This window comes from Gastrolobium bilobum, unplaced genomic scaffold, assembly GCF_033153095.1.
Source record: "Gastrolobium bilobum isolate Gb01-03AN ecotype WA unplaced genomic scaffold, APGP_CSIRO_Gbil_v1 utg29535, whole genome shotgun sequence".
Classification (NCBI taxonomy): Eukaryota; Viridiplantae; Streptophyta; class Magnoliopsida; order Fabales; family Fabaceae; genus Gastrolobium; species Gastrolobium bilobum.
The window spans coordinates 8,550-30,746 of NW_026899139.1; the positions used below are offsets into that span (position 1 = coordinate 8,550).

General features: G+C 36.7%; 1 protein-coding gene across 1 annotated transcript; it reads left to right on the plus strand.

The window, feature by feature from the left end:
* The first annotated feature begins 911 nt into the window (after positions 1–911).
* LOC133287553 (uncharacterized) lies at positions 912–21,991 on the plus strand. The gene is made up of 17 exons (XM_061485183.1): positions 912–1,034; positions 1,114–1,177; positions 2,091–2,199; positions 3,077–3,139; positions 3,495–3,598; positions 6,344–6,410; positions 6,531–6,602; positions 7,844–8,005; positions 9,016–9,089; positions 9,187–9,284; positions 9,765–9,872; positions 16,948–17,048; positions 18,234–18,371; positions 20,212–20,259; positions 21,046–21,160; positions 21,294–21,394; positions 21,746–21,991. The coding sequence occupies exons 1-17, from the start codon at positions 980–982 to the stop codon at positions 21,830–21,832; spliced, it is 1,566 nt and encodes a 521-aa protein (XP_061341167.1). The 5' UTR covers positions 912–979; the 3' UTR covers positions 21,833–21,991.
* Positions 21,992–22,197: the final 206 nt, after the last annotated feature.

Consider the following 22,197-nt stretch of genomic DNA (forward strand, 5'->3'; position numbering starts at 1 on the left):
TTCAATAGCATTCACCATCATCTCTTTAACAAATAAGGCTTATTAATGTTTGAGTAAATACTTTTTTTTGCTCCTGACCAAATTTTATGATGTTTGTCTTAGTCCCTAGCAAATAAAAAGACTATTCATGATCCTAAGAAATTTAGAGTGGACCAATTTTAGTTTTTTTGAGGGACTAATGTGGGTCTTTTTTAAATTTATGAGAGACCATAATTTCAACTAAATGAATCCATTTTGAATTTCTTATGACCACACCTTTTTATTTGCTAGGGACTAAAGCGTGTATCGTGAAATTTGCTGAGGACTAAATATGTATTTACTCTTAATATTTTGATTTCATGTAATCGTTTTACAATTTTTCATTTTTATTTTACAAGTATTGTTTGGTTGGAAGAGGTTATATTTACAACCTAAATAGTTTACAAACTCTTACAATCATATCTTAATCGTTGATTTCCATCAATCAACGGTTGTCATTTATTGTGAATTAATAATTAATTAATAAATTTGATTTGCAAATATCTTAACCGTTGATTGACGAAAATCAACGATTAAGATATTGTTGTAAGAAGTTGAAAATGAAAATAGGTTATAAATTTTGTTTTATACAAAATGATTTATTCATTATAAGCCTAGAAAATTATAGCATTAGTAGATTAAATTATTGTATATATTTGTTATTTTTCATTATAAAATGGTAACGTTTTATAGCCTATAAAGCGTGATCCTTAAATTTTTCTCAATCCAACAAAAAACACAAGTTTTAATAACACTTTAGCACTAAATCAAACACAAAAATTTCCAAGAACATAGTGATGACCCAAGTTCTAATATTCTTTCGTAGAAATTAAGAATTGGACCGTTTAATGCCTGCATTACACGTAGAACACCTATTGCCACGCGCGTAGGTTTCTTTTTCCTATTTTCTTCCCCCTTTCTTTTCGGTTTCTGCTTCAGAGTTCAGTGTGAGTTACTCTCCATGGATGATTCATCTCTGCTCCTCGATGCAGCTACTGTTTTTGCTTATTACCCTGGTAACTTCCCTATTCTTCAATTCTCTTCTCTATGGTTATTGCTTTTTTCACTTTATAAGCAACATTGCTTCGTTTTCAGGAGTGCAAAGTGATGATTCCGCCAGGGAATTTCTCAATCGCTTCCCTCTACCACTCATCATCAAGTTAGCTTCTTTTTCACATTTTTGTTTTACCCTTTTGTCCGTTTTCCGTGTTTTCGCTTAATGGGGAGCTTCCTTACTCTGTCACTGTAAAATGCTTGTTGTTCTTGTCGTTGAGCTTGGATTTCGTGTACTTTCTTGTATTTCCCGTATTGGGTTTCGGGAAAAACTTAATCTTGTTTCAGAAATTTATAATGGTGAGTGAGCAATTTGCCTGGCTTAAAAAGGGGGCATTTGTGAGAGTTTATGTAGAGTTATTCTGCAAACTAATTGTTGATCTCAGAAAAAATTGGCAAATTTTTTACTTATTATTATTATTTTTAAATCTTTGTGTTGAGTTTTGCTGGAGCTTCAGGTATGACATGGTGCAGACCTGTGTGCATTCAACATCTTCTTCATGTCTTCATTGCAGTCTGAGCAAAATGTGCAACACTGCTTAAAGCTATTGAACCCATTGTTCTCTTGGCTATACTATGCTTTAAGCTATCCAGTCCTTTGTGTGTGTGTGTCTGTGTGTGTGTGTGTGTGTGTATATATATATACTTTCCTGTCTTTATCAGTGGAAAAATGTTTTTCTTGCCTAATGATGTCTGCACTGTATGATTTAGTGTTGCGGATTATTTTTTTTTAATCTTTGTCATGAAGTAAAAGGGGGCGAACCAGAGCGGTGGTAAAACTGTTCCTTCATGACTGAAAGGTCATGGGTTTGAATCCAGGAAACAGCCTCTTTGCAATTATGCAAGGGTAAGGCTGCGTACACGGATTTCCTCCACCCCACACTTGCTAGTCGGGTTTAACGGGGAGTGGTTTTAATCTTTGTCATGAAGTAAAATTGGGGTTTTGTTCAATGTTAAATTTTTTTTAATGCATCCTTCTAGAGAAACTTTGAGCTTGATTTTCTCCTTTAATTTTGCAGTGCATTACAGACTCAGTCTGATGTGCCTGGGCTAGAAAATGCTCTAGTTGCCTGCCTTGAAAAGCTATTCAAAACAAAGTTGGGTGCTTCTTTGATCCCACAGTATATGGTTTGTGATTTACCCCCTTTGCTGATCCATTGTATTGTTTATGGTTAAATTGTTATGTGAACATGGCTTGCTCGCTGTTCTGAATGTAAAAGCTTAAATAATTGCCAAAAGTAGTACTATTCTTCATTTTCCCAGAAAACCTAACTACCAATAGTTCTAGTTCACTTAAGTTTTTTTTTTTTTTTAATCACAAAAATTCGCTAGTGACAATTGACTTAAGTATTTTGTTTCTGTTTCTTATGCACCAAAAGACCTGCTTGAACTAGAGTTTCTCTCTCTCTCTATCAATGATGAGTAAACTGATTATTATGACATCTATGGTGGAAGTGAATGTTTATTTTGGTATGTCTCTGTTTAATTGCCCATGGAGTTTGGCTGATCCAAGTCTTTTCATATATTGTGTTTTAAATCTTGATATTAGTTCAATTTTATTATCATATGTATATCTTAGTTTTCAATTTTTATATAACACTTCCGTGATATGGGAAAAACAGCATTTGGATATTAAAAAGTATATTAGATAAATCTTGGACTAATATACAGTAAGTTTGAATTAGTAGATGAAAAAGCATATATGGAAAACTGGTAAGTGTCATGTTGTTAAACCATGAACTGGAAAAAGCTTAAAATTCAATAGATTGTAATCAGAAATGTGCTCCCAACGATTAAGACCTATGATGATTGATGAACTTGCAAGCAAAGTACTCCAAAGAAAATGTATCCGGAAGTTTTTCAAAAACCATTAATTTGAGAGGGCATTAAAATGTTATTTTTCTGTGTTTTATCGTCGATCTTCAGTCTGCATGCATATCCTATTACCTTATATTTTTAATTTAATAGTTATGCTTATTGCTTTGCTATTATGTTTTTTGTTCAGCCTTTTGTTCAAGTTGGTCTGCAGGCAGATTCTCAAGCAGTCAGATCCTTAGCTTGCAAAACAGTACGTGGATACACTTTGTACTTGCCAACTTTATTTTAATCCTTAGGTACTATGTATATGTACATTGGAGATCCATTGCCTCTCACCCGACCAAATAGGGAGACAACATTAGTTTAATAATTATAATGGAACCTATTTTGCTTTCTCTTTACAAAGATCTTTGCACACTCCTGTCAGTCAACGCTCAAAATTATATTTGTAGTGCTAATATGTGTATCTTGGATTTGTATATAATTGATTATACATCTGGAAATAAAATCGGGCTAGATTTTTACATATACAAATTGCTACTGATGTGATTGGACAACCTTATAGCATTATTATTAGTTTTCTATGACTTGGTAACAACTTGCAGGTCACTTGTCTTCTGGAGAATCTTGACAATGATAACAAAGTTGCTGCTCGTCTAATTTCAGATTTCAACATATATCCTCTTTTGCTTGATTGCCTTATCAATGGGTAAGTAGGGATGGTGTTATGGTTCTCGTACCATTCTTGTTGTGCCCAATTGTTTTATTTCAATAACATAGGATCCTATATATGCCAGTTATTGTATCACCTACAAATAGTTAAGGGATTAGGTTAACTTGAGTCATTTTGTGTCATTTAGCATAAAATGAATTAGTTCAGAATTCATTCCTAGGAGGTGCTCAATCTTCATGCATCTTTCATTTACATATGGGCTGATTGACCCTTTTGCCCTTGTTTTAAAAAAAAAATACCACTTTGCCCCTCTTCCCAAACTATATACCAATCTGCCCTGTTTTTGGCACTTACTCGAGTAAGTGTCGAGCAGAGGTAAAAATACATTTTACTCGAGTATTTCTCTCATTTCTCTCAGTTGAACCCCTCTCCCTCTTCAACCCAGGGCCGAAAATTTGTTTCTAAACAGTTCAAAAGCTCAAAATCGATTGTATCACTCAATCTTATCCCCAATCTCTCATATTTCTCTCAGACTTATTAGATTAAAGAGGCGAAATTTGCGAAGGTAAACCCTAAATTCTTTGTGCGAAATAGGAATATGAATTAAATAACATCATATATAGAAATAAAATGTTTTGGGGTGTGTGTTTTGGTTAGTTAATTAGGAAAGCTTCTAGAATGTTCTTAGTTAGAATAAAAGGAGTGTGTGTGTGTGTGTGATATGGGGGTATTGAGTATTTGGTGAATTGGGTTTTGGGGAAGGATCTCTAGGTAACTTTTAAAGCCTAGGTATGTTGGCTTTGAGGGAGAGTTGAGGTCTTTTGGTTTATCTTTATGTATTTTCATCGTTGTATTTCCTACATTGTTGTTAATAGAAGTGTTATTTTACTGTTAATTGTTGTTATTCTTGCTGTAAATTGTTGGGTTCCATCATGGCCCAACGGGCATAAATCTTCAAAAGCAATGCCACATGAACATAAATGTGTACATAAAATTTATGTACATTGTAAAGAACCTTGGGATACACCACCCCAAAAGCTAGCTCAAAGGGTGGGAGTGCCCAAGGTCTTATAAACTCCACATTAGTTGCACATACAACCAATGTGGGACTATATATCTCAACACGCCCCTTCACACAATAGCCCATTGGGCTTGAAGAGTGGACAATGCAACAGGCCAAGCCTACCTGCGCTACGAAACGCCACAAGAGAAAGTGGGGGGCGGCGAGGCTCTGATACCATGTAAAGAACCTTGGGATACACCACCCCAAAAGCTAGCTCAAAGGGTGGGAGTGCCCAAGGTCTTATAAACTCCACATTAGTTGCACATACAACCAATGTGGGACTATATATCTCAACATACATAAAACCCTTTGTCATTCCCGAAACCTAACAAGGAAGCGTTTTTTTTTTTTTTTTTTTTTTTGACCAATGCATAAATCTCGAAAAGTTACGTGAAATAAAAAAGAACACCCCATTCGGACAACCGAGTCAAAAGTTATGCCCTTTCAAAGTTTACACCATTTTAGGATATAAAGAGCTTGATATTGGATGGAGATTGTCCTCAATTGTTGTGGACCCACGAACCTATATATGAAGTACAAATATGTGTGTGCATGATATAATATGCATGGATTAATAAAAAATGAACCAAATTTAACAAGTCATATTGAAAATCAACATAAAATTATGTTTTAACACCTTGTATTGAATGGGGACTGCCCTCAATTGTAAATGACCTACAAACACTCATTCCAAGTCCATTATACATGTTCAAGATATTAAAACGTGGTTTGAATAAAAAATGTCCATTTATACATGACTTACTCGAGTAACTGGCGTTATTTACTCGAGTAAGTCATTTACTCGAGTAACTGTTGGTCAAACGTAATCAAATAGGTGCAAATTGGTGTATAGTTTTGATAAAAAGTTAAAATTAATATATAGTTTAAAAAGGGGGTAAAGTGGTAAATTTTTTTAAATACATGGACACAATGGTCAATCACCCTTTTTATGTGTCTTGGATACATGGGGAGAAGATGGCACAGTATAAGATGCATGTGTATCTAAGATCTTGTTTTGTACAAAAATTGGAACTTTTCAAAGATCGGACACTATTGGTGATTTATAGAAGTGAGTAAAATTTTTTACTTGGGAATGCCAGGTTCCCACACATTTTAGGAGGTATGAGATTTCTGATAGGTCTTCAGGGAACTTGGATGCCGCTGTTATGTAATTTTATACCTATCATCAGCGTAGGCATCTTTTTCGGGTGTCAATGATAACCAGCAGTTGTAGATTCCTGGATGAGAATGATGATGTAATAAACACCTCCATGTTTTAATATGGATGTCAACTGAATCCAGCATTTGTATTTATTGCTGGTGCTTCGTAGCATTAGGAGCATGGGTTCCTCTACTTCTGGGCATGATAAAGTAAACTCTGCAATTCCTAAACAAGTTGCTACTTTTGTTATAAGGCCAGGGCCTGCTGATTAAAATAAATATTTCTCAATGCCGAGTTGAGACTAGTTTAACATTAAGCAATAAATCAGGATATTCCGGAAGAGGGTCTTTTTTTATAGAGTTGTCAAGGAATTTTTTCAGAGGATTCCATTCTTATTTGTCCATATATATATATATATATATATATATATATATATATATATATATATATATAATTTGTTAGATTTGGTTGCTCTCTCATAAGATAAATAGAATGTTTTGGATAGTTCACCCATATAATTAATCCATTTAATTTCCATATCTTCTCACAAATGCAGCAATGAACAAGTGGCAGCTGTGGCAATGGATGCAATAAAAAAGTTAGCTGGTTTTCCGGAAGGCATGGTAAGAAAATTCTATTTAAAAGTCACCTATGTTTAAATACTTTTACTCGTATGAAAGGTAGGGGATTAGGTCTAAATCATATCCTTAGAGATTGCTGCTTGACATGCAATGCTATTGTAGGAAATTATCTTTCCATCTGCCAAAGGAGGTGATACAGACCTTGGGATTATAGCATCACAGTGTTCATCCCTGGTATGGAAACCAATCTGTCAATGCATGGATTTATATGTCAGTAGATATAACATATAAACTACGTTGAGGACTTTACCTTGAATGCATGGGAAGGCTCTAGCAAATAAGCAGACCACTTCTTTTGCATCCTTATAAATCAATCATGTCTTATTTTTTTATTGGAGTTGAGAATAATTTCTAGAGACATTTCTGTGAATTGCTTGACTGTTTTGCACTCAACATACTGATATTCATATAATGAAACTTATATTTACAAGAATTAAAAAATTGGACTAGTTCCTAAGATCCAAATGTTTCCAATGCTTCATAAATTCCTGTTGTTTCCGAAGCCATAATAACTGCTGTTATCATTTCGAGCATATAAATCATACTGCAAGCTTGATACAAATATAGTGAATCCAAGGACCCTAAAAGATCTTGTCAAGATATCTGTTAGTTGATCATTAGAGCTTACAGATTCAGTGAGAATATCTTTGGAAATAACTTTTTCTCAGACAAAACTACAATATATTTCTAAATGCTTCATCCTTTCATTGAAAATTGGATTGGAGGCTATGTGCAAAGCTGCTTGGTTATCATAGTACAGCTTCATTTTGTGAGTGTTTCCAAATATTAATTCTTGAAGTAATTGTTTTATCCAAATATACAATAAACCTTTACTAGGCACATTACTCTACCTGAAAATTCAAACAATATCATCCCAATGACTAGTATGTGGAGATTGCATGACTTACTACTCCAACAGCGTAAGGGATGTTTGGTTTCCAAATAGAGAGATAATTTAGTTTCCCAACTGATCTTCGATATCTTTCAGGATTTTAATATAGCTCCGCATGATCTGTAAATATTTTATTATTAGGGTCCATTGGACTATCGACAGGCCTACAATCCAACATACTAGTTTCTTCAAGTATATCTAAAGCATACTTCCTTTGTGAAAAGAAAATGCCTTCTCTTGACTAGGCAACTTCAAACCAAGGAAGTGTTTAAACTTTCCCTAGTCCTTGGTCTGAAAGTGTAGTAATAGACAATGTTTAGAATGTTAAGAGTAATAACATGTTATAAATGTGTAGGTAGTCTGTTGTTTCTAATTGCGGACAGGAAAGCTTTATTATGAGACAATCATACTCTTAATATGTAAAGTAGTTATTCATGAATATCAAATTTTTGGGGTAGGTTTCCCGTCTTGTTTGAAATTGACTTAATTTGCCTCCGTTTAACTTTTTACCATTCTGATATAGGGCCGAGTTCGTGTATTGGCTTTAGTGGTGAAGCTTTTTTCTGTATCTAGGTCAACAGCATCAACCATTTATAGTTTAAATCTACTTAAATTGTTCGAAGAAGAAATCAGAAATGCAGATGATACCCTTGTAACTTTAAGTGTTTTGGAGCTTCTATATGAGGTTGCTATTCTCTCTCTCTCCCTCTCCCTCTTCAATTCTTGAATTTAAAGATGGATATTAATTTTTCTACTTGCACATAGTCACTATATTTGAGGGCAAGTCTTGGAGCAGTGGTAAGGTTTCTCCTTGTGATCGGAAGGCACACATTTTAGAGTCTGGGAAACAGCCCCTTTGCAAAAATGTAAGGATAAGGCTATGTACAATCAACCCTAACCCCTAGCCTCGCAAGTAGGGGAGCGTTGTGCATCGGGATTTGCCCTTGCACGTAGTCACTATATTTACTTTATAATATAAACTTTATTCATGGACCAAACACTCTGCCTTAATTTTTTTTTTTTAATTCTTTTATTTTTTTAAGTAGCAGTAATAGGAAAAGATTGTTTTACATGGAACTAAAGGAATTAAACGTAGTAATCATGTCACTAGACATCGCACTAGTGATCATTACCTATTAAAAGGGATTTTTCCTGGACGAGTGTTGTCTCAGGTTCCCAATTGCTTGAATTGTTTTTTATTTGTTTGTCCTTAGGGGGTGTTAAGAGATTCTCCATCCACTACATATATGGGGAAAGTACCCTTTATAATGAATGATTGAGAAATCCTCCCCCCTTGAGCTAGCTTTTGTGGTTGAGTTAAGCCCAATCATTCTAACAGTCCTTAACTTGAAGTTTGTGTTTGAGTATTTATTTTGGGAGAAAAAAGAATGTCTTTAGTTAAATTTTTAGAAATTGGGGCATAATCTAAAGATCCCCAAAATTACTTTTGTGTTTGTTCTCAAACATTTTCAGTCACGGATCTTTTTAGACAACAGTCCCCCACATAAACTGATTTTTGCAATGAATCTTTGCAAAAGTGATTCCTCATAAAAAAAATGACAAAAATAATCCCAACACACATAACACAGACCAAATTCAGGAACTCTACATTAGCAATTATAAGTTAGTTTGCACTTCCCCAGTTTACAATACATGCATATCTATTTATTCTCGCTACTTGTGAAATGGATGCAGTTAGCAGAGATCGAGCATGGTACAGAATTTTTGTCAAAGACGAGCTTCCTTCAACTGCTTTCATCTATAATTAGGTTCTCATTTATTACCTGCCCAAGAATATTTGTTCATCCAGTGAATGCTATGAAAAGTGTTTTTCTGATATAATGACATATCTTTCCGTGAGGATAGCAACAATTCTATGGAATCAATTTTAAGATCAAGAGCAATGATGATAAGTGGAAGGCTACTGTCCAAGGAAATCATATACTCCTTCATAGATGAACCTTGTAAGTCTTTGTGCTTTTATGCCTGGAGTTCATTTTCCACCTACATTCATCGGACGATATTGAAATTTGATTTCATCATCTTCAAACTAACAATTCAAGAACACTATCATCTATTTTACTTGATTGTAGATGGGTATCAGTACCAATGATCACTGCTGATATGTTGAAAACCTTTATAAGCCCTTGTTGCAAATATAATGGGTCCCTTGCTGGTTTGTGCTGATTTCATCTGTCAGCTGTCCATGTGCTTCACATGTTACGTTGTGCAATTTAATAATTATTATCATCAAAGAACTAGAAAATGCTGCTATTGTACAACCTGATTAAGCCTTTGTTGCAAATAAAATGTGTCTCCTAGCAGGGTTTGTTTCTGTTCATTTGTAGAATGTTCACGTGCTTCCCACATTATGTTACACAAGTTAATAATTATAATGAAAGAGCTAGAAACTGTTCACTAATATATATTTTGTGCTATTTCAGGTGTTAAAACTGTTATTTCATCTATTGATGGTAGACTTCAATCGTTGGAGCCTTCAGATAGAGATGAATGTGAAACTGCACTTGAATCATTGGGTCATATAGGATCATGTAAGTATGTCATATTATCATTGTCTGATTTTGGTTTATTAATTATGTTGGTCCTGTGGTCTAGCTTGGAAGTTGATTACCTTCCATCTTTTCTAGAATTCTGTTGTACTAAAAAAAAGATACAAATAAGATTTGACAAAATTGTATAGATCTCTCGTTTAAATTTTTAAACCAACATGACTCCTATTCTTGTTTAACAAATTACATATTTCATAAAATTTGACATAACATACCCCCAGGTTTATACTACATTGGAATTATAATGAGGAAAGTCTACATAATTGATTTTTTTTTTTTTCTATTAATAAAAGAGAAGTATATTGATAGAGGAGAGAATAAAACAACAGGGGATAATATGGAATCATCCGGAGCCAAAACAAAAGCAGAAATAGATAAAAAATACATTTTACTCAAAAGAGCCTTTCAATCCGTTTGTGCATTAGAGAAAGAAATCCCCCCCAAATATTACCTTCAATAAAAGTCCATAAGAAGCTAAGAGCACATTCCTATTCCACAAGTTGCATGGATAAAATTCTAACTTGGCAAACTTTTGGCATTACGTTCAAATAAAAGACATCATGCCCCAAACCCTTCTAATCTGTCCTCTGCCTGAAACCTCAAAAATGAATACTGAGAAAAGGCTCCAAAGTGTCAGGACAAACACATTATTGGAAAAAGCTTGCAACAACAACTAAGCCTTCTGGCCCTTATCCCACTGGGTGGGGTTGGCTCCTGGAAAATGCTTGCTGTAACACCCTCAATAAAATAAAAATAAAATAAAGTGTTGCACTTGCATTTACTCTACATATACTCACAGTTAAGAGGCGATCTCCATTGTGCATTTATATATTTAGAATGGGTGATTTATTCATCAATTTGATACATACACATCATACACACACACACACACACATATATATATATATATTAATGTATACATATTTAGAGTAAATATCCTTTTTGGTCCTCAGCAAATTTTACGATTCCCGATTTAGTCCCTAGCAAATAAAAAGGCCCATTGTGGTCCCTAAGAAATTCAAAATGGACCAATTTAGTTGAAATCGTGGTCCCTCACAATTTCAAAAAATGCCCATATTAGTCCTCAAAAGGACTAAAATGGGTTCATTTTGTATTTCTTAGGGACCACGATGGGCCTTTTTATTTGCTAGGGACTAAAACGGGCATCGTAAAATTTGCTGAGGACCAAAAAGTGTATTTACTCAGATATTTATATTGAAGCATTTAAATGCCAGGTTTAATTTTTTTGGTTTTCTTTCAGCAATACTGATAACTGAGATATAATGCTTATATAGTAAAACTGTGGAATATCGAGAGACCTATTGCAAAATTAACTTGATATGCAGATCACTAAATAGATTTTGCTTTGTGTGTTTACCAACCACTCACATGACTTAGAAGTGATTCTTCATTCATTAATCAATTCAACCTTCGGGCCAGGAACGATGGCCCTTCGGCCAACTTGAAGCAGATCTGCCATTGTTTACTGCCAATTGGCATTGGAAGTAACTTTTGGATCTACTTGAGAAAGATCTGGGAAAACTTTAGTCGGTTTGAGTGAATTGCTTGAGTGATTTTCACTCAGCAGGCTGTATTTATAGAATAAATACATCTTATATTTACCAGAGCAATAAACAGAATTGAATTTGAAATATATTGTATATTCAAGTGTATGTAATTTGTACAAGGAGGCTCTCTGTTTATAGAGACTACAAAACCTAATGGGATGACCTAATGGGCCAAGCCCACAATCTGGACTATTCTAGACTATTCTAATAATAATAAATTAATATTATTTCTAACACTCCCCCTCAAGCTGGTGCGTATATATCAAAAGCTCCCAGCTTGTTACAAATATGATCTATTCGGGGACCTCTAAGAGCTTTAGTGAATACATCCGCAAGTTGATCATTGGAATTGACAAATGCTGTCTCGATCTCCCTTGACTGGATCTTTTCTCTAACAAAATGACAGTCAATTTCTATATGCTTGGTCCTCTCATGAAAGACTGGGTTAGAGGATATATGCAAAGCGGCTTGGTTGTCACAAATGAGCTTCATAGGCCTTTGTTCACAGAGATGGAGTTCCTTAAGCAATTGTCTCAGCCAGATGAGCTCACAGGTTGCATTTGTCATTGCCCGATATTCTGCCTCCGCACTGGATCTGGCGACCACAGTTTGCTTCTTACTCTTCCAAGAGATCAAATTTCCTCCTAAGAGGACACAATACCCTGAGGTGGATCGTCTATCTGAAGGAGAACCTGCCCAGTCAGAATCTGAATAACTAGAGATCTCTGAACTCCCTTTATTTGTATATAATAAACCTCTTCCTGGCGCCTTTTTAATATATCGGAGAATTCTAATAACTGCATCCCAATGGGAGTCACAGGGAGAATCAAGAAATTGACTTGCAACACTCACTGCGAAGGAGATATCTGGCCTTGTCACAGTAAGATAATTCAATTTTCCAACTAGTCGGCGGTAGCGACTAGGATCTGGCAGTGGCTCCCCCTGTCCTGGTAATAACTTAACATTGGGGTCCATAGGTGTATCAATGGGTTTACAGCCTAACATGCCCGTCTCATCTAGGATATCCAGTGCATACTTCCTCTGACAGATGGAAATGCCCCGCCTAGACTGTGCAACTTCGATCCCCAAGAAATATCGAAGTCTGCCAAGATCTTTGGTCTGAAATTGATTGAATAAATGCTCTTTCAACTGATCAATCTCGGTCTGATCACTGCCTGTAATGATAATGTCATCAACATAGACCAGAAGATAAACGCACTGGCCAGAAGAGCTATGCCGGTAAAAGACAGAATGATCGGCTTTGCTTCTGATTAAGCCAAAGGATTCAACAACTGAACTAAAGCGGCTAAACCAGGCCTGAAGAGATTGCTTTAGGCCATATAAAGATTTCCGAAGTTTACATATCATTCCAGAACTCTCCCCCTGAGCAACAAAACCTGGTGGTTGCTCCATATAAACTTCCTCCTGCAAGTCACCATGTAGAAAAGCATTCTTAATATCAAGTTGGAGAAGGGGCCAGTGATGAATGGCGGCAAGGGCAAGAAACAGGCGAACAGAAGCCATCTTAGCAACAGGAGAAAAGGTATCCCCATAATCAAGACCAAAGATCTGTGTGTATCCCTTTGCCACTAATCGAGCTTTAAGGCGATCAACAGTGCCATCAGGACCAACTTTAACTGTGAACATCCATCGACAACCAACAACAGACTTCCCGGGAGGAGCACGAACAAGATCCCAAGTGCCATTGGAGTGAAGTGCCTGCATTTCATCAAGCATCGCCTGGCGCCACCCTGGATGAGATAGTGCTTCACCTGTGGTTTTAGGGATGGAAACAGAAGAGAGACTAGAAACAAAAGTAAAATGTTGTGAAGAAAGTCTGTCATAACTCAAGAAAGAATAAAGGGGACGAGGATTTCGAGTGGATCGAATACCTTTCCGAAGGGCAATGGGAGGAGTCTCTGATGGAGGATCCGGAGGAGAAGAGCCGACGGGAAAGGACGATGAGTCATCAAGAGGCAAAGTCGGAGGAGGCGCAGGCTGACGACGCTGGTATGTGAGGAGAGGACGATCTGCAGGTATGGAGTTAATGGGTTGCTCCTCTGGAATAGGGTCACCTGCAGCTGGTAAAGACAAGTCAAGAAAAGGAACAGGAAGGACCTGATCAACCTGTGACACTGGAGACGAAGTAGAGTGAAAAGGCTGCTGATCAAGGAAAGTGACATCAGCAGAAACGATATAACGCTTGAGATCAGGAGAATAGCAACGATACCCTTTTTGAAAACGTGTATACCCAAGGAAAATACATTTGAAGGCCTTGGATGTCAACTTGTCTTTACCTGGAGTAAGATCATGAACAAAACAAGTACAGCCAAAAATATGTAAAGGCAGAGGATAAGGTGTTCCGGAAAACAAAATGCGGTGGGGAACATCATTATTTAGCACAGAAGAGGGCATGCGGTTGATAAGGAAACATGAGGTGATAATAGCATCTGCCCAAAAACGGAGTGGGACGTTCATATGAATAAGAAGGGTACGTGCAGTTTCAACTAGATGTCTATTTTTACGTTCAGCAACTCCATTTTGTTGTGGAGTGTGGGGACAGGTAGTCTGGTGTATCGTCCCATGTGTATCCAGAAATTTAGAAAATTCAAGAGACACATACTTTTTTGCATTATCACTGCGCAAGATTTGAATAGAAGCACCAAATTGAGTTTTTATTTCTGCACAAAACTTTTGATAAATTGAAAATAACTCAGAACGATTTTTCATTAAATAAACCCAAGTGCAACGGGAGAAATCATCAATAAAGGTTACAAAATACTGAAAACCCAAAACTGACATAGTCCGACTCGGCCCCCAAATATCAGAATGAACAATAGAAAAGGGAGCAGCAGCTCTCTTATTGACTCTACTAGCAAAGGAAGAGCGAGTATGCTTTCCCTGCTGACAAGACTGACAATTCAAAGACTTTAGACCCGACAAAAAAGGAACCATATGCTGAAGCTTCGAGAGACTTGGATGACCCAGACGGCTATGGAGAAGCTCAGGAGACTCTGTGAGAGAGCATGCAACTGGAGCAGAGGGTGCATGCAGATAGTAGAGACCTCGTGACTCATCGCCCGCTCCAATCGTCTTCCCCGTACCTGGATCCTGCATAGAAAAAGACTGTTTAGAAAAGGTGATAGAGCAAGAAAGAGAATGGGTCAATTGACTAACAGAAATTAAATTAAAGGGAATGCCAGGGATGTAATAAACAGAGGTTAAAGTCAAGAAGGGAGTTGGTTTGGCTTGCCCAATACCACGAGCAGGAGCCTTGGTGCCATCAGCAAGAGTAACAGAGGGAAGATTATTAGAAAAGGTAAGGGAAGTAAAAAGATCCTTATTACCACAAAGATGATCAGTAGCACCTGAGTCTATTATCTAGGGTCCAAGAGATGATTGAGAAAAACAAGCAACATGATTACCAGTAGCGGGAGTAGGTGGCTGAGAAGAACTCTTCTGGAAAAGGGCCTCATAGTCTGCAGCGGAAATAGTCACTGATCCGGTAGAGGGCGGCACGACATCTGTTTGAGCAAAGTTCATATGTGGTGGCTTCAAGTGAGGGTACTTTCTGTAGCAACGTTCTTCAATGTGGCCTAGATTTTGGCAATAATTACACCGAGGCCTTTGTCCTCGGCCACCCTGTCCATACGACATCATCTGTCCGTGCCCGCCTGGGCCATATGATGTCATGGGCCCGCGACCGCCTTGTCCGCGGCCACGACCACGACCGCGTCCACCATTGTTCCAATTACCACGAGAGACTAAAGCAGCAGAATCAGACAAAAGAGCAGTAGAGTCAGTAGCTGGCATGTGTGCGGGGGCCACCTTATCTTGAAGATTCAGAAGGCGCTGAAAGGTCTGGGATATGCTAGGAATCTCATTACTGGTTAGAATGTTCTCACGAACACTTTCTAATCCGTCAGGGAGACCAGAGAGAGTCACAACCGTAAAGAGACGCTCCACTTGCGTCCTGTACACTGTAGCATCCGCAGCATGAGGTAACATAGCCAAAAATTCCTGCATCAAAGAACGAATCTTACCAACATAAACTTCCATACGAGCTTCGGGTGATTTACGCAAATCCATCATCTGGGAGACAATGAAATAAAGTTGCTGAATATCATTGGTGTAGAGGTTTTTGGCTTCCGTCCACACATCATAGCAGGTCTCAAAGGGAATGAAAATATTGAGAAGGGATGAATCAATAGATTGCCAAAGAATACTGAGGAGCTGAGCATCAACTTTCTCCCATTCAGTCATCTGATCTGTGGAAATATCAGTCTTCTTAGTGGTGAGATGTTTGTCATGGCCTTGACCGGTAAACCAGATCTTAACGGAGGTAGACCAGTTCTTGTAAGTGGCAGATCCGGTCAATTTCAGAGTTGTGATAGATGGAATAGCACTTGAAATGATGTCGGAAGGATATTTACTGGTTCCTTCCATCAGGAACAGCGATCAGACAACAAAAAAAACAGTAAAAGTCACGCGAAAAAGGAAAAAGTAGCGACTTTTGCACTGGAACCCCTCGAACAGAAGAGACCCACAACGAACGGGCACCGGATCTGGAAGGAGGAGGTAGAGGCGAGCCTGTCTGCCTTGGTTTGGCCGGAACAGTGCACACGCGCCGGAGAGAGGTGGCGCGTGAGGCCCACGCGCAGACAGCTTTGGTGGCGCGTGGAGGCGCGTGCGGCGGCCGTTTGGGACGGGTCTTGGACAGAAATGGTCGCCGGCGTGAGGGGATCCTGATCGCGTGGTTTCTCGCCGGAAAGGTGGCCGGAACAGTGTTGAACAGTGACAGAACAGTGTTTCGGGCGATGTGAACAGTGTTTTCCGGTCAAATAATGAAGGAGGATGACGATCTGAGATCGAAAAAGGGTCTAACAATGTTCGGAGGGTTGAAAAAGGTTGCCGGTATGACGCACGGCGGTAAAAGGGTTTGCCGGTATGATGCACGGCAGTAAATAAGAAAAGAAAAGATATATATGCGGAAGCAGAGCTCTCAGATCGAGAGCTCTGATACCAAATTGAATTTGAAATATATTGTATATTCAATTGTATGTAATTTGTAGAAGGAGGCTCTCTATTTATAGAGACTACAAAACCTAATGGGATGATCTAATGGGCCAAGCCCACAATCTGGACTATTCTAGACTATTCTAATAATAATAAATTAATATTATTTCTAACAAACAGAAATGCAACTATTTCTATGATCCTAAATTTCCAATGCTCATTAACTCCTATTGTTTCCAATGCTAAATTAAACTATAGTTTGTTATTTCCAACAGAGACTATTTAATGATCCTAATACTTCCAATCCCAATTAGCATTTACGGTTGTTCACTTCCATGATCAATGAGGGAACTCACAATAACTTCTATTCTTTAGTATATGTTCAAACAACTTAACCATTTGTTTACATTTCATTGCTGATAATTGTTTTATTGAGAGCCTCAAATTTTTAATTATGGTTTTTGTGAACCTAGCTGTCCAAGGAGCTTCATTTCTGCTGTCAGATTCATCACCTGCTGCTAGACGTGTTATTTATGCAGCTTTTGATCAACAAGGAGGGCATGGTAGACAGCTGGTTAGTGAGCTAGATACTTGTTCTTCCTTTCTTTTTGAAGTTTTTTAAAGGTAGCCTAAACTGCTAAAACTTAATGATCCCATGGTTCCATTGTATATCATGGTTCAATCACTTGTTAAGGTAAGGTTGAAACTGCATTTGTGGTACACTGACACAATTTGCTACTAGCAGATTTTAGGTATTAATGTTCTGGTAATCTAATTGTTGTTCCCTAGGTTTATAGCATCTATTTTAAAAGGACCCATGAAATTCCCAACTGATTGGAACATGTTATGGCTTCCAGACATTAAACTGATGTAGCATTCAGCTAGTCAGTGTTTTGATAACTGTGTAGAGCATACCATTCTGTTGAATCGGAGTAAAGCCGGAAGACATTATACATTTAACATCATTGTTAACCATTTCCAAGGATGTAACAAATCCAATAATCTAATTTTATTTTTGTACCCTCTTGATGGTATATTTGAAAAAGAAAATGCATTACTTAAATAAAAAGGCAAAAGGCAAAATCCACTCTTGATGGTATATTTGAAAAAGAAAATGCATTACTTAAATAAAAAGGCAAAAGGCAAAATCCGGTGGACAAGGCTCTTCGACTTTGCGAGGGTAGAAGTAAGGATCGATTGTATGTAGCCTTGCCCTTACATTTTTGTAAAGAGGTTGTTTCTTAGACTGAAACCTATGAATTTCCAACCACAAAAGAGCAATCTTGCTGCTCCAAGGCTCCCCCTCAAATTAAATTACTTAAATAAATTTTTAATTATTCTAGATTGTAAAAAAAGCTCCGTAAAGAACTAATTCTACCGAAAAGCTTAAGTTATTAGGTAAGGCCCCATCAACGGATTTATATTAATTTCTCTAACACGCCTCTTCATAGAAGAGCCCATTAAACTTGAAGGGTGGACAATGCACCGGCTCCTTCTACCTATGTTAAGAAACTCCACAATATTTAATTAATTATTAATAGAATGGGGTGGTGAGGATCGAATTCATGACTACTTGGTCATGGAGATTATGATATCATGTAAAGAACCAATTTTACCCAAAAGATTAAGCTATTAGGTGAAGACCCCATCAATAAATTTATATTATATTTCTCTAACAAGCTCGAATCCCATTTTACTTGGAATTATGGTAATATAACATCTCTTGTAACTTACATGGTTTCTTAAATGGCAATCACAGGCTGCATTGCATGCTCTTGGAAACATATCGGGAGAAATCAGATCTGAGAATAACATCATACTCATTGCTGAAGCAGAAGAAAACCTGCGACGCTTAATTTTTGAAACGGCATCCAGGAGCTCAAAGCTGACACCATCGGTCATCTTTTTTCATTCTTTTTAGTTTCAAGTGCTTTTCATTGGTTAATTATCTTTTAGTTCTGTTTATAATGGTTTAGTTTCTCTTTAAATTACAGAGGCTAGGCTTATATTAAACTTTATTTAGCTGTAGTTTTGTCCAAACTTAGTCATGACTGCATTTGGATTTTTTTTTTGGTTAAAAAAGGAGCATGCTGCTCACTAATATATGCTATGTTTTTTCTATCAAAATATTTTCGCTGAGCGAGGTCTACTTTCATTTCTTTCTTTCCTTTGTTCAAAATATTATTATCATTTAGAATGACACCATCATTACACACTATACAGAAAGTAAACATTAACATCAACAACACTTTTATCCCAAACTAATTAGGGTCGGTGGTAGATGAACCCAAATAAAAGGTACGAAAGGATAAAAATAAAAAATAAAATAAAAATAAATAAATAAAATAATAATAATATATATATAAATATAAAAGTAAAAATAAAAGGGGTGTAAATAAAATAAAAAATAAAATAAATAAATAAAAAATAAATAAATAAAAGAAGAAGAGGAAGAAGAAGATGTAGAAGCGGTAAAGAGATAAAGGAAAAGAAGGTAAAAATAAGAAGAGGGAGAGATGAAGAGGAAAAAGACTAAAAAGGGACCATCTGGAACATAGGAATAACAACGGGTCTAACTCTCCACCATGCTAATAGCTTTTCTCCATTCCGTCTTAAGGCACAACGTCCGCCAATCTATATCCCACTCCATTAAGTCTTGTTTTACTACCTTTCCCCAAGTAAGTTTCGGTCTACCTTTACTTTTCTTTGTGTCGAGTTCTTGGTAACAAACTTTCGTTCTTACGGGAGCATCCAGGGGCCTTCTCATTATGTGCTCAAACCACCTCAATCTATGTTCTCTCATCTTTTCAGCCACCAGTAATACTCCTTACCTTACGTCGAATATCTTCATTTCTTATGTTATCCATCCTCGTATAATCACACATCCACCTTAATATTCTCATCTCTGCTACTCCCATTTTATGTTCATGTTGCTTATGTACTGGCCAACATTCAGCTCTATATAACATTGCAGGCCTTACTGTTGTTCTATAAAAAAATTTCCTTTTAGCTTAAGGAAAATTTTGCGGTCACACAAAAACCCAGAAGCACTATGCCATTTCATCCACCCTGCTCTGATTCTATGATTTACATCCTCATCAATCTCTCCGCCTTTTTGTAGAATGGATCCCAGGTATCTAAAAGCATCTTTCTTGGGTACCTCTTGACCAATTAGATACACGGGATCTTGCTCTACATCTTTTACTAAAGAAAACTCACACTTCATATACTCAGTCTTGCTCCGTTTAACGTGAATCCTTTAGACTCCAACGTGCTTCTCCACAGTTCAAGTTTTCTATTAACACCGTCTTTGGTCTCATCAATAAGCACAATATCATCTGCAAAAAACATACACCGTCTTTTTGCATACACCATCTGCAAAATGCACACACTATATAGAAAGTAATGAAAGATAATATTAGGGACATAGTGAATGGTCCATCTTGATTATATGCACTTGACAAAAAATCTGTTGATGGAAACTTAGCTATGATTAAATAGTAATTCTGCCACTCATCGTTTGAAGGGAACATCTTTGCTTCCGTGAATTTTAGAAAGATTTTATTGATCAATTATTTGCAAATTGCAGGCCGAGAGTGCTTTTTTCCCTTTAAAAAGTTGTGCTCCTAGAGCCAAATATCCTCAAGGGCACAATGTTCATAGTGTTTTCTTGCACAACAGGTTTTTTGCCCAAATGTTGATATGCTGCAATCTCACTAAGTTCATGTAATTTGCAGGGTCTTTTTCTGTCAGTTTTGCAGCAGGATTCAGAAATCCGTTTAGCGGTGAGACATTATTATTAACGTCTGTATACAAGTTTTTATGAGCTATATTGGTTGAATAATTTCATTGTAGCTGCCACCTGAACATTATATGGCACTTACATAACTTCCCTCCCGCTTTACTTTAGTTGTTTATCAACCTATCTCACTTAACAACTCAAGTTGATAAGGCTCATTTTAATGGTTTTATACTAGACTTCTCTAATACACCCTTCACGCAAGAGCCTTTTCGGTTTGAAGTGTAGATATTGCACAAGCCTATTTCTTTTTTATACTTTATACTAACTTAATTCCACTAAAAAGTGAGGGTGGTAAGGATCGAACTCGTAATCCCGTGGCCACCTTGGCTCTGATACCATGATAAACAACCATCTTACCTAAAAGCTCTAGCTTTTAAGTAATGGACCTTCAATGGTTTATATTATATCTCTCTAACAGAAATCAATTAGTTTAGATGATTTTGTAGGATGGAAATGCCAGGTCTATAAATCAAAAACTCAACAATGTAGCATTTAGATCTTTTGAGCCTAATAATTTCATTAACTTTAGAAGTGGATCTGTTTATACTAGCTTTTTTTGTAGCGAAATGTCCGGTTACTGTAAAAGCCAAAATGCTGCAATCAATAACAAGCACTTTGCTTTACTTCCTTAAAATCCCAACATCTTCCCAATGGAGAAGGGGAGTGTACACTAGTCAAACTTGTTTTTAAGCATTGCTGCACTTGGTAATATATGACTGCCCTTAAAAAATCTACTTGTGATGTGGCATTCTGTGTAACATATTTTCAGGGTTATAGGATGATAAGTGGATTGGTTACCCGACCATGGTGCTTGATGGAGATATGCTCAAAACAAGAGATTATAAATATAGTGACTGATCCAACTACTGAAGCCACAAAAATAGGTCTGTATTATGATTTGGATGACTGTTAATATGCCTGTAATAGTCATACCATATGTTTATTGAATATATAGGTCGTTGCTTTAACTATATTTTCTTGACATGCATTATTTTACCACAATTTGGCGCATTTCAGGTATGGAAGCTAGATATAACTGCTGCAAGGCGATACAGAAATCATTGAACATGTCTAGTAGAGTTTCTGCTGATCCTGCTTTTGCAGGAATAACTGAGAAGGTTAGATACAAAACCTTTCTACTACATTGTCCATTTGTGTTTGTGTATCCTTTTCGGGAACGGATGCCCTCTTGTTGCATTTAACACGGCCAGGTCGTGTGAGACGATCTCAACAGTCCATAGACAAATTAACAGTTATCCTTTCTTGCATTGTCTCTTTTGTTTCTTGTCAGTCATCACTGTTGATGAGATTGTCTCGCATGACCTGGTCATGTTAAAAGAAACATGAAAGAATCCATTCCCATCTTTCCTAAGTTTTTCTATGCTCAAAGGAAATAAAGAAAACAAAACAACATATAACTTGTTTACCAATATATTTATCAAAGTGACATTTAGTAATCTTGCATGCAGCTGCAGGAAGCTGTTGGAATGGGTCCATATCTTATTAGAAAGCATGTTGAAGCTCAACCTATAGTGATGACAGCTGAGAGATTTTAGTTAACACGAGCTGAGTGGTCAAGCAATACCTGCAGTACATGTATTTTTGTTTCAAATACCTTTTTGCTTAAAATCGGGTAAGTGTTGAAACTCAATAGAATGAGTATATTTAGCATAATTTTTGGAGTGGATTATATTTCAATGGCTTTGGTCTGCTATGGCATGTATAAAAATATTATAGTTGATTTTCAACAAATTTTCATCTTTGTATAGTTTTTATTTTTTATTTTTAATTAAGTTTTAACCGATCATCGTGCCTACTCCCCAATGCTGCAAAGCTTATATGAAATCTTGAATTTTTCTATTCAGAGTTAAATTTGAGTGTATAATTTTGAGAAATATCCCGTACTGAATATATAAGTATC